This window comes from Salvelinus sp. IW2-2015, unplaced genomic scaffold, assembly GCF_002910315.2.
Source record: "Salvelinus sp. IW2-2015 unplaced genomic scaffold, ASM291031v2 Un_scaffold1716, whole genome shotgun sequence".
Classification (NCBI taxonomy): Eukaryota; Metazoa; Chordata; class Actinopteri; order Salmoniformes; family Salmonidae; genus Salvelinus; species Salvelinus sp. IW2-2015.
In genome coordinates this window covers 49,066-61,918 of record NW_019943104.1, presented here as the reverse complement: position 1 = coordinate 61,918, position 12,853 = coordinate 49,066, and the positions used below count along the sequence as shown (strand labels likewise).

The following is a 12,853-nucleotide window of genomic DNA, read 5'->3' as shown; positions in this document are numbered from 1 at the left end:
TGGGGTAAACAGCAGGAGGACGCAAGGCATTGCTTGATGAAAATTGTTAGTTTGGTGCGGCATGTAGCAAGACCAGGACATGCCTTTAGAGGCCACACGGATGACAGTTGGAATTTATACCAGCTTTTGAAACTTAGGACAGAAGGGGATGATCCCATTTTACAGAAGTGGTTAACAGAGCGTACCACAATGTACACAGGCATTGCAGCTGAGATTAGGTCTTTTCCGATTGTACAATTTTCAGTAATTGTTGATGGTACTCAAGATGTCTCTGGTACTGAGCAGGAGAGTGTCTGCCTGCGTTATGTATACCATGACCTTGTCCCTCACGATGAGTTTATTGGGCTATACAGGGTGTTGGAGACAACAGGTGAGGGATTTGCGAAAGTGGCAACTGATGTGTTGTTGAGGCCCAATTTGCCCATGTCTAGCTTACGTGGGCAGAGTTATGATGGTGCCTCAAACATGGCAGGACAATACACTGGTGCACAGGCAATTGTGAGGAGGCAGCAGCCATTAGCCCTCTATGTGCATTGTGGAGCACACTGTGTAAATCTGATTACACAGGCTGGCTGCTCAGCCTCCCCACTGATCCGGGATTCCCTTTCTTGGGTCCATCAGTTAGGTGCCCTCTATCAATCAAATGTTTTTATAAAGCCCTTTTTACATCAGTTGATGTCAGCCAGGAAAGTTTAAGAGCATGTTTGAATCAATTGCCACATCTGAAAATGCACATCTGACCACCCTGAAACCCCTATGTCCAACAAGGTGGACTGTGCAGAATACTGCTATTAGAGCTGTGCTAGGGCAGTATGAGCAGGTACTAAGCAGCCTAGAGGAGATGGCAAAAACTGCATTCAAGACAGCTTCAACTGCCATTGCTGAAGTGCTCAAATAAGCCAAAGGCAAGACTGTGTTGGGCCTCACACTTGCCTCTGCTGTTCTTGGAGAGATTGAATGCATAAACATTTCACTGCAGAATAAAACTCAGACTCTCTGGTATGCAGGCTGCAGTCGACTGTGTGCGGTCTTCTCTTAGGGGCAAGATAAATGATGAAAGCTACCTTGCACTGTATGAGAAAGCAACAACATTGATTGACTCCATTGAGACACACGATTTGCTGGCAAAGCAGTGGATCACTATAGTGCAGATATTTTTTTTTAAAGTGTTGGATGGTATGGAACTTAAGTTTGGCGAACGTTTTGACCAGGACAGTCTAAACGGCCTGCAAAATTTGGAAAGAGCGCTTCTCACGGGGGAGTTGGATGAGTCTCTAGATCAGTACCCTGAGCTGAACATAGATTATCTTTCAGTGCAGTTGCCTCTGTCGCAACCAATACCCCTGTAGCAGCAGTGGAGAGGCAGCAGAGGTCCTCAGGAGGCTTCCAGTGGAGGTGCGGAGGTTGTTTGACCAAGTTGAGGTGCTGATCAGAATTTTGTTTGTGGTGCCAGTGTCTTCATGTGGGGCTGAGAGGAGTTTCAGTGCACTCCGTAGGTTGAAGACTTGGTTACGGGCTAGCATGTGCCAAGAGAGACTTGAGCACTGTAGTTGTCTGTAATGTACATACAGACAGTCTGGACAGTCTCTCAAGAAGGAAAATATCTGCCAGCAATTTGTTGGAAACCCGCAAACATGTTCGGTTCTTTTGTTCATTAGTTCAGTAGTGTGTAAAGCAGTGGTTCTCAACCTTTTTTGGGTACTGGAACCCTTGCATATTTTTAGGCAAGGTTTTGAGCGGTCCTCAGGGAGCCCCACCCCCTCTATATTATATGTTAAGTTACTGGAAACCTTGTGGTACTGAATATGTTCATTACACTTTTTATTTCACGGACCCCTTGCAATTACACCAGGGACCCCTAGGGGTCCACGGACCCCTGTTTGAGAACCCCTAGTGTATAGTATGATTTTTGTTTAGTAGTTCTCAGTTTTTAGTACATGACAGTACACTTACCAATTATTTATTTAATTTAAAATTGCATACTTTGTGTGACATACTTGTCCATAGCTGTTGTTTGAAGAGTTGAGACACTGACTGAACAATAAGTTTTTTTTAAAGGATATTTTGGTTGATTTATTTTGGTTATTCATTGAAGTAGTTATTTCGATTTTAGAACTGTACTTAATTTTGAGCTTTTTGTTCTTGTAAAGCTATTGTAGTAGACTCAGGCCAGTGGCACATATTTAGTGACTATATAAATGTACCAGAAAAAGTTAAATAAAAAGGTCAGTTAAATACTGAGACCAACTTTGTGATGGTTCTCAATAGAGATTATTTTAGATGAACTCGCAGCATGCTCATTGTATTTGCGAAAACTGCACACGTACAGTGTATAGTACCATTGCCACCTACTGGCCTTTCTTGGTATTTCTGGTTGTAAATACAAATACCTGCATGCATACATACTGGACTGATAAGGAACACTGCTATAACTAGTATTAGTATATAATGATTTAAACATTTGAACAAGTTGAGACAACCCTTCAGTTAACTACCTATCAATTATCCAGTAGTAGTAATTATGGTTCCTCAATATACATTTAACATATTATAACGTAGGCTATGTGTTACAGCACTACTTTTGGTGTCCCCCTCATGAATTGCTCTTTAGAAAATTTCATGTAATTGTCCTCCCCAAAGTTGATATCAACTTTTCGCCCATGGGTAGGGGTAAAGTGACTATACATACAGTGGTTGCTCCATTATAAGTTTTGCGATTTATGCTGCCGGATTTAGAGGTAATTTGTGGTTTAGTACGGTACTGTGTCACCACTTCATTGCTCCAGACCAGCGCATGGGAGAGTTAGAGCACTGATTATGCTCTTGGGTCCTACTGTGTCTCTAACTGACAATGAATGAGCGACATAAACCTAAATAGAAACTGATAATTTTGCACGATTTCAGTATTACTTACTAAAACTGTTGTTACACTAAGGTTTTTATTATTTTAATTTGTTAGGATTATTTTGGTCTTACAGTGCCTGAGTGGCGCAATGGTCTAAGACACTGCATAGCAGTGCAAGCTGTGTTGCTACAGATAGCCCAGTACTGTACTCCTGACCGTCACGTTGTACAGCGCCATATTTTCCGTTCCATCCTAACGGACACCCAGGGKTTTTTTTGTTTTTCTTGGAATAGAAACACCATATTATTGATCAAATGAATTAAGCAAGTACCAGTCAAAAGTTTAGACACACCTACTCATTCAATTTTTTACATTGTAGAATAATAGAAGACATCACAACTATGAAATAACACACATGGAATCAGTTAAGAACAAATTCTTATTTACAAGGACAGCCTACCCCTTCCTCCCCGTTGGGGAATTGAACCCAGGTGTCCCGCGTGCCTGCATTCTCAAGCACAGTCTCTATTGAAGACTATCAAATGCTTCTCAAAGATGCCCTCTGGTGGTCAAACTAGCACCAATGGTTCCAGTGGTTGACACTTCAATAACGTGCCATAGAATTCTGCGGCACCATGCAAGCTGTGCCGCAGTACGCTGCAACTTTAAAAGGATGAACCACTGTAGATAATACCCAGCGAGTAGCAGCAGTGTAAAAACAAAGCGGGAGGAGGGGTTAAATGCGTATAGTCCGGGTGGCCCTTTGATAAATTGTTCAGGAGCCTTTTGGACCTAGACTTGGCGGTCCGGTACCACTTGCCATGCAGTAGCAGAGAGAACAGTCTATGACTTCGGTGACTGGAGCCTTTGACAATTTTTTGGGCCTTCCTCTGACACCGCCTAGTAAACTCAGCAAAATACGAAACGTCCCTTTTTCAGGACCCTGTCTTTCAAAGATAATTTGTAAAAATCCAAATAACTTCACAGATCTTCATTGTAAAGGGTTTAAACACTGTTTCCCATGCTTGTTCAATGAACCATAAACAATTAATGAACATGCACCTGTGGAACGGTCGTTAAGACGCTTACAGATGGTAGGCAATTAAGGTCACAGTTATGAAAACTTAGGACACTAAAGAGGCCTTTCTACTGACTCTGAAAAACACCAAAAGAAAGCTGCCCAGGGTCCCTACTCATCTGCGTGAATGTGCCTTAGGCATGCTGCAAGGAGGCATGAGGACTGCAGATGTAGCCAGGGCAATAAATTGCAATGTCCATATTGTGAGACGCCTGAGACAGCGCTACAGGGAGCAGGACGGACAGCTGATCGTCCGCGCAGTGGCAGACCATGTGTAACAACACCTGCACAGGATCGGTACATCCGAACATCACACCTGCGGGACAGGTACAGGATGGCAACAACAACTGCCCGAGTTACACCAGGAACGCACAATCCCTCCATCAGTGCTCAGACTGTCTGCAATGGGCTTGTAAGCCTGTTGTAAATCACCAGACTTCACCGGCAACAACGTCGCCTATGGGCACAAACCCACCGTCGCTGGACCAGACAGGACTGGTAAAAAGTGCTCTTCACTGACGAGTCGCGGTTTTTGTCTCACCAGTTGTGATGGTCGGATTCGCGTTTATCGTCGAAGAAATGAGCGTTACACCGAGGCCTGTACTCTGGAGCGGGATCGATTTGGAGGTGGAGGGTCCGTCATGGTCTGGGGCCATCCCATTAAGCACATCTGGGACCTGTTGGATCGGAGGGTGAGGGATAGGGCCATAACCCCCAGAAATGTCCGGGAACTTCCATGTGCCTTGGTGGAAGAGTGGGGTAACATCTCACAGCAAGAACTGGCAAATCTGGTGCAGTCCATGAGCAGTACTTAATGCAGCTGGTGGCCACACCAGATACTGACTGTTACTTTTGATTTGTCCCCCCCCCCTCTGTTCAGGGACACATTCTTCAATTTCTGTTAGTCACATGTCTGTGGAACTTGTTCAGTTTATGTCTCAGTTGTTGAATCTTGTTAAGTTTGCTGACAAACGCAGTTGACAGTGAGAGGACGTTTCAATTTTTGCTGAGTTTATATACAGTTGAAGTCGGAAGTTTACATGCACTTAGGTTGGAGTCATTAACTTGTTTTTCAACCACTCCACAGATTTCTTGTCAACAAACTATAGTGTTGGCAAGTCGGTTAGGACATCTACTTTGTGCATGACACAAGTAATTTTCCCAACAATTGTTTACAGACAGATTATTTCACTTATAATCCACTGTATCACAATTCCAGTGGGTCAGAAGTTTACATACACTAAATTGACTGTGCCTTTAAACAGCTTGGAAAATTCCAGAAAAGGATGTCATGGCTTTAGAAGCTTCTGATAGGCTAATTGACATCATTTGAGTCAATTGGAGGTGTACCTGTGGATGTATTTCAAGGCCTACCTTCAAACTCAGTGCCTCTTTGCTTGACATCATGGGAAAACCAAAGAAATCAGCCAAGACCTCAGAAAAAAATTGTAGACCTCCACAAGTCTGGTTCATCCTTGGGAGCAATTTCCAAATGCCTGAAGGTACCACGTTCATTTGTACAAACAATAGTATGCAAGTAATAACATCATGGGACCACGCAGCCGTCATACCGCTCAGGAAGGAGACGTGTTCTGTCTCCTGGAGATGAACGTACTTTGGTGCAAGAAGTGCAAATCAATCCCAGAACAACAGCAAAGGACCTTATGAAGATGCTGGAGGAAACGGTACAAAAATATCTATATCCACAGTAAAACGAGTCCTATATCGACATAACCTGAAAGGCCGCTCAGCAAGGAAGAAGCCACTGCTCCAAAACCGCCATAAAAAAGCCAGACTATGGTTTGCACCTCAACTGCACGTGGGGACAAAGATTGTACTTTTTGGAGAAACAAAAATATATAATTGTTTGGCCATAATGACCATTATGTTCGGAGGAAAAAGGGGGAGGCTTGCAAGCCAAAGAACACCATCCCAACCGTGAAGGACGGGGGTGGCAGCATCATGTTGGGGTGCTTTGCTGCAGGAGGGCCTGGTGCACTTCACAAAATAGATGGCATCATGAGAATGGAAAGTTATGTAGATATATTGAAGCAGCATCTCGCAAATGGGCCTTCCAAATGGACAATGACCCCAAGCATACTTCCAAAGTTGTGGCAAAATGGCTTAACTTCTCTGGGATATGTGGGACGCTAACGTCCCACTTGGCCAAAAGCCAGTAAAAATGCAGAGCGCCAAATTCAAATATATTACTATAAAAATCAAACTTTCATGAAATCACACATGAAAGACACCAACTTAAAGCTACACTTGTTGTGAATCCAGCCAACATGTGATTTAAAAAAAAGGATTTACGGCGAAAGCACACCAAACGATTGTTAGGTCAGTACATAGCCACAGACAACACAGCCATTTTCCCAGCCAAAGATGGGAGTCACAAAAAGCAGAAATAGAGATCAAATTAATCACTAACCTTTGATCTTCATCAGATGACACTCATAGGACATCATGTTACACAATACATGTATGTTTTGTTAGATAATGTGCATATTTATATCCAAAAATCTGTTTACATTGGCGCCATGTTCAGAAATTCCTCCAAAATATCCGGAGAAATTGCAGAGAGCCACATCAACTAACAGAAATACTCACAAACTTTGATGAAAGATACATGTTTGACATATAATTAAAGATACACTTGTTCTTAATGCAACCGCTGTGTCAGATTTCAAAAAAACTTTACGAAAAAAGCAAACCATGCAATAATCTGAGACGACGCTCAGATAGAAACAACATTTCTCCGCCATGTTGGAGTCAACAGAAATTACATCATAAATATTCCCTTTGATGATCTTCATCAGAATGCACTCCCAGGAATCCTAGTTCCACAATAAATTGTTGTTTTGTTCGATAATGTCCATTATTTATGTCCAAGTAGCTACTTTTGTTAGCACGTATAGTACACATATCCAAACGCTCGCGCAGATCCAGGTAAACGTCGGACGACAACTTCAAAAAGTTATTACAGGTCGAATAAACTTGTCAAACTAAGTAGAGAATCAATCTTTAGGATGTTGTTATCATAAATATTAGTTCCAACCGGAGAATTCCTTTGTGTCTATAGAAGTAATGGAATGCAAGTCGATATCATGTGGAATGCACGTGACCAAGAACTGGCTCTCTGCCAGACCATTGACTCAAACAGCTCCCATCCGGCCCCACATCACAGTAGAGGCTTCATTCAACGTTCTACAGAATGTCATCTAGTGGAAGGCGTATGATGTGCAAACAGATCCATATCCCACTGGGATTTCAATAGGCGATGAGTTGAATCGACCAGCCTCAGAATTCTCACTTCCTGTTTGGATTTTTTTCTCAGGTTTTTGCCTGCCATATGAGTTCTGTTATACTCACAAACATCATTCAAACAGTTTTAGAAACTTCAGTGTTTTATATCCAATATTAATATGCATATATTAGCATCTGGGGCAGAGTAGGAGGAAGTTCACTCTGGGCACACTATTCATCCAAAGTGAAAATGCTGCCCCCTATCCTAGAGAAGTTAAGGACAAAGTCAAGGTATTGGAGTGGCCATCACAAAGCCCTGACCTTAATCCCATAGAAAATGTGTAGGCAGAACTAAAAAAGTGTGTGCGAGCAAGTAGGCCTACAAACCTGACTCAGTTACACCAGCTCTGTCAGGAGGAATGGGCCAAAATTCACACAACTTATTGTGGGAAGCTTGTGGAAGGCTACCTGAAACATTTGACCCAAGTTAAACAATTTAAAGGCAATGCTACCAAATACTAATTGAGTGTATGTAAACTTCTGACCCACTGGGAACGTGATGGAAGAAATAAAAGCTGAAATAAATCATTCTTTCTATTATTCTGACATTTCACGTTTTTTAAATAAAGTGGTTATCCTAATTGACCTTAGACAGGGAAATTTTACTAGGATTAAATGTCAGGAATTCTGAGAAACGGAGTTTAAATGTATTTGGCTAAGGTGTTTGTAAACTTCCGACTTCAACTGTAAGTCCCGGATGACAGGAAGCTTTGCCTCAGTGATGTACACTACCCTCTGTAGCGCCGCCTTACGGTCGGATGCCGAGCAGTTGCCATACTAGGCGGTGATGCAACTGGTCAAGATGCTCTCGATGGTGCAGCTGTAGAACTTTTTGAGGATCTGGGGACCCATCCCAAATCTTTTCAGTCTCCTGAGGGGGAAAAGGTGTCGTCGTGCCGACATTATTCACATTTTCTTATTTATTAAACATTTGATTTCAATACAGTTTCTCTTCCCAAAATGGAAATGTTATGAACAGAGTGGACTAAGTTGGTCTTAAGGCACTGCATCTCAGTTGCGAGCTGTGCCACTAGAGATCCTGGTTTGAATCCAGGCTCTGTCGCGGCCGGCTGCGACAGGGAGAACCATGGGCGGCGCACAATTGGCCCGCTCTAGCGATCCTGTGGCGGGCCGGTCGTGTTTCGGGGAACGCACGACTCTCGACCTTCGCCTTTCCCGAGTCCGTATGGGACTTGCAACGATGAGACAAGACTGTAACTACCAATTGGATATAACGAAATTGGGGAGAAAAAGGGGTAAACATACAAATAAAATACACACAAAAAAAGGACTGCGTTTTGTCGAGTTTGCCAAAGTTAAAATGTAGTTGCTTAGGGGTGCAAAGGGCGAATTGAGTTATTTCAGAGTAGGTATACCCTAACGGCAATATGCAAATACATGCTATAACATGCCAATAGGACCTCGCTAGCTTGTGCTTGGCTCTGCACACCTCCTTGCTTGTTCTGCCCACTATGATTAATTTGCTCCCGTTGGAAACGACAGGTGGGCTCTTGGGTTAGTTATAAAAATATTCTCCCTATGCTGTCCGTCCAGTAGCGCAACAAGATTATGTACGGTGTAATGAAATACGTCACAATGTAAACAGGGCGTAACCCGGGTTGATGGTGCTTTCAAGACACCTGGGAACTCTGGAGGTTTGACAAGGTCAAATCATGACAACAGTGATCTTCAGGTCGGAAAGTCAGCGCTGTAGAAAGATGCCCGCGTTTCCAACTTGGAGTTCCGACTTGGATGACCTTTCAAAACGATTTTACCCAGGCGGAGTTTGTTTTTCCCCCGAGTTTCCAGTTGTTGTGAACGCACTGAAGTCGAGATTTCCCATTTCCCAGGTGTTTTGAACGCGGCATGACTTCAATGTGCGAGGCTTTAGATAGGGCTGTTTTCTCTCGAATTCAAACAGAGGTACGCTACAACAGGACTTGCTCTTGGTTTGTTACATTTCAATTGAGAACGCCTATCTACGGCGTGTAGTTCTATAGGATTTACCCCAAAATGTTGGGTCAGCAGAGATTCTCTAAAAACAAGGCACTTAGATAAAGCTACAACTTTTACGTAACTGCTTAGGAGAATTTACGCAGCAGGTTAAGATTAACGTAAGAGGTTAGGATAATTAGGTTAAGGTTAGGGAAAAACGAATGTGGGGATTCCGCTCAGGCGTCTTTTTACAGTCGTTAGTGTTGAGTAAACCGTTTCTTTGTGGCAGATGAAGGATTTCTCAACTGAATCGGCGTAACGAATAAACCCAAGTTTTCCTAAAAATGAACAATGTGTCACGTTTTGCTTGCTAGCCAACCAACAACGTCAATGCCGCTATCAAGCCAACCTACTAAGATTACCTGAATGGAATGTATGAAACTGATCATGATTTAATCTAATTTCACTGCGATTGGTTAGTCAACATGCAGTAATACTTGTATACTGTCAATATCAATGAGATTAATTATTTGCGTTTAGATGACCAAAATAAGATTAACTAAGCCTACCTTTCACCTTTCCCCTCCCTTTTCAGTGGTTGTGATGTGAACTACAAAAAAATGCAAACCAATACTTCAGGTCAGTATTATCAATAACCATGCATACCAATGTATATAGGCATGTGAGTTGTACAGTAGAAGACCTAGCTGTATGTGAGCATCTCTCCCTCTCTCTGTATGTCTGTCATTCTCTCTGTTTCTGTGTCTATAAGATGTATCTACATGTACTTTACACACAGTAGGCTGCTGATGGTAGGACGGCTCATAAAAATGGCTGGAATGGTATCAAACATGGAAACGATGTGTTTGATGTGCTTGATACCATTCCATTGATTTCGTTACAGTGATTACTATGAGCCCGTCCTCCCAATTAAAGTGCCACCGGCAGCCTGTGACTTCACAATATGTAGGCCTAGACTACCAAAAACAGATTTTTATCCAGCTGAAGAAATTATGGTGTGTATTATATAGTATGAGCTTTACAGTAGACCTAGCTACATAAGCTGTATGTGTGTAAGTCTCTCTGTCTAAAGCTAGGTTTCCTTACAGTTGGTGACGCATTTTCATGTGAATATTCAAAAATCTGCATAAAGAAAATATGCATATTTTCCCACCAGTGGTGTGTTTCCTCCAAGCATACTTGTTGTGGATAAACAGTACGTGATGACATTGTGTACACAATGTACTTTTTTTGCGTACGTTTTCATGTACTGAATAAAAATCAAAAGTTGAATGTGTTTCCATCGCATTTTTGACTACTGATCGTTTTGTCAAACTGTTGCGTTAAATAGCAAATGTGTGTAACGGATGTGAAATGGCTAGCTAGTTAGCGGGTACGCGCTAGTAGCGTTTCAATCAGTTACGTCACTTGCTCTGAGACTTAAGTAGGGTTTCCCCTTGCTCTGCAAGGGCCGCGGCTTTTGTGGAGCGATGGGTAACGACGCTTCGTGGGTGTCAGTTGTTGATGTGTGCAGAGGGTCCCTGGTTCGCGCCCGTGTCGGGGCGAGGGGACGGTTTAAAGTTATACTGTTACATGTGCATACTCTGGTCTTGGTGCGTGCTCTCTAGTCAAGAGCTCGTCGATACAGTGCGCATAGGCTAGTCTACATGATGACATTATTATGGATAAGAAAATATGTTTTTATTTGTAAAAAAAACAACAGTCAAGCATTGCTTATCATGTCACCAGTATCAGACAATTGATATTGATTGGAAAAGAGCATMAAGATCACCGTGCACCACCCCGTGAAGATCATCATACGTTATTTCATCTGTAGCCTAATAAACTGCATGGTTTCCCAAGTCGTTGTGGGAGGACCACACACACCATATCATCGCGTGACTCGAAGTTTACTTTGATATGATGGTTACTATATCAATATTTGCGCATGGTGTTTCCACTGCCATTTCTCGCATAATTAATTTTACAGACAAAAAGATCCCACCATGTTGAACAAACAAATGATCTGTATGCATTTATAAAATTGTACTGAAACGTCCTGTTTCCATCACAGCTGTCATTTAAAAAATATACGGTATGACTTTACTCGCATAAAAACTGGATGGAAACCATACTCGCATAATAACTGGATGGAAATGTGGTTTGTCTCTGTTTATCTAAGATGTTTTTCATTTTCGCATTCAACAGATCTTGCTTGGATTCCTGCCTCTTTCAAAGTTATAAGTAGGAACAATGGCTACATGTCTGGCACTGTGAAATCTGAGGAAGAATTGGGGTTCTTGCTAGAAAACCACAAAAGAGCCACTTACACTTCATTCAATACATGGTAGGTCTGAATGTGTCAATTTAGTCCATGTAATTAAATAATTTGTTGATTAGACATTTTAGTCGTTTTTATATATATGTATATGCTATTTCACTGTATTGATTTACCTACATGATCACTTCTGGTGATCCTCTAGGTCTGAACATAAAAAGGATCAAATCAAAAGAAGGCTACTTTGGCAAGTGGAGGATTATGCAGACGATGTCCCCGTTTGTGTTGAAAAAAGAGCTATCCTTGCCTGCCAGTATGGCAAAGCATCGAAAAGACCTTCTACAGCTGAGGTACATTGTCTAGTGTCATTATAAGGAATTCATATATACCCAAAGAATTGGAATAGTCTAAAGGCATAATGGGTTAAATAAACCTATCAACCACAAATCAAAGGTTGTAATACTCTGTTAGTTGTGCCTTCATTATTTCTTAACTCATTGACTCATTGATTTGTAATTTCTTCATTCATTGACAAATGTTTCTTTAGGAACAGCCTTCAGAACATGTATATAGCAAGAAAAGGTTATATGTGCCGAGGGGCAAAAAAGTGGACTGTCCAGCAAAGCTTTTCATTCGGCATGTAACTAGGTGAGTTAATTAGCACAGTGTAATGGATGCTTCAACAATGCCTCTAATTTCTCTAAGCTTTGATTAAATATGTATTAAACTGTTTTCTTTAAGGTATGACACATTTAGTGTCAAAGGGAATGCTTCAAGGGCAAAAAAAACAAGAAGCAATGAAAAGGCTGAAGGAGGCATTGACTCGGACAAGCCCAGCTACATCATCATTCGTTCATGTCAAGTTCCCAATCGCTGAAGCACACCAAAATCACATTGTCAATGAAGCAAGTTGCTTTAAAAGGAAGATGCATCCACAAGAAAACATGGGGCAGGACACAGTCAGGGAAAACCACATCACAGCTGAACAGTGTGCATTAAGAGTTGAATTAAACAAAATAATGGATGCTACTTATCTATGTCAAGACATTGAGACCTTACAAAAGACAAAGGAATCTGTGGCAGACATTTGAAAATCYTTCATTGGCTCCTGTCCAAAAGGGAATAGTCTTCTGTTGCTGAGCAAAGAGAACCAATTGATGAGAGAAAACAACCAAATGCTTCGATCTCTCCCACCAAGAGTGAGAAAAGGAAAACCTAAGGGACAGTTTGAAATTTACTGGGGTGGGGCGGGGGGTCCAAAATAGGGGAGGGTTGTCTAACTGTTTTGGGGCTTTGGGGAGGGTTGTGTGCAGGTGCATAATTTGTGGGGAGGTCATGCGCACCTCCCATTTTTAGAAACAAGTCAATTTGACCCCTCAATAATACACCATGAGTGTGATTGATTGGGGGG

General features: G+C 42.0%; 1 protein-coding gene across 5 annotated transcripts in view; it reads left to right on the top strand.

The window, feature by feature from the left end:
- Positions 1 to 12,853, top strand: part of LOC139024627 (uncharacterized) — an 18,773-nt gene extending 5,920 nt beyond the window's left edge. For 3 of the 5 annotated variants that reach the window (XR_011475964.1, XR_011475962.1, XR_011475965.1), the window contains 4 exons: positions 11,373 to 11,511; positions 11,648 to 11,792; positions 11,990 to 12,090; positions 12,184 to 12,853. Coding sequence is in view for 1 of the 5 variants with exons in the window: in XM_070439511.1 (XP_070295612.1) it covers positions 9,760 to 9,803; positions 11,373 to 11,511; positions 11,648 to 11,792; positions 11,990 to 12,090; positions 12,184 to 12,319 (565 nt within the window). In the remaining 4 variants the exon portion in view is untranslated. Of the gene's footprint in view, positions 1 to 9,759; positions 9,804 to 11,372; positions 11,512 to 11,647; positions 11,793 to 11,989; positions 12,091 to 12,183 lie in introns of all 5 variants that reach the window. The other 2 variants (XR_011475963.1, XM_070439511.1) reach the window with 1 other exon arrangement.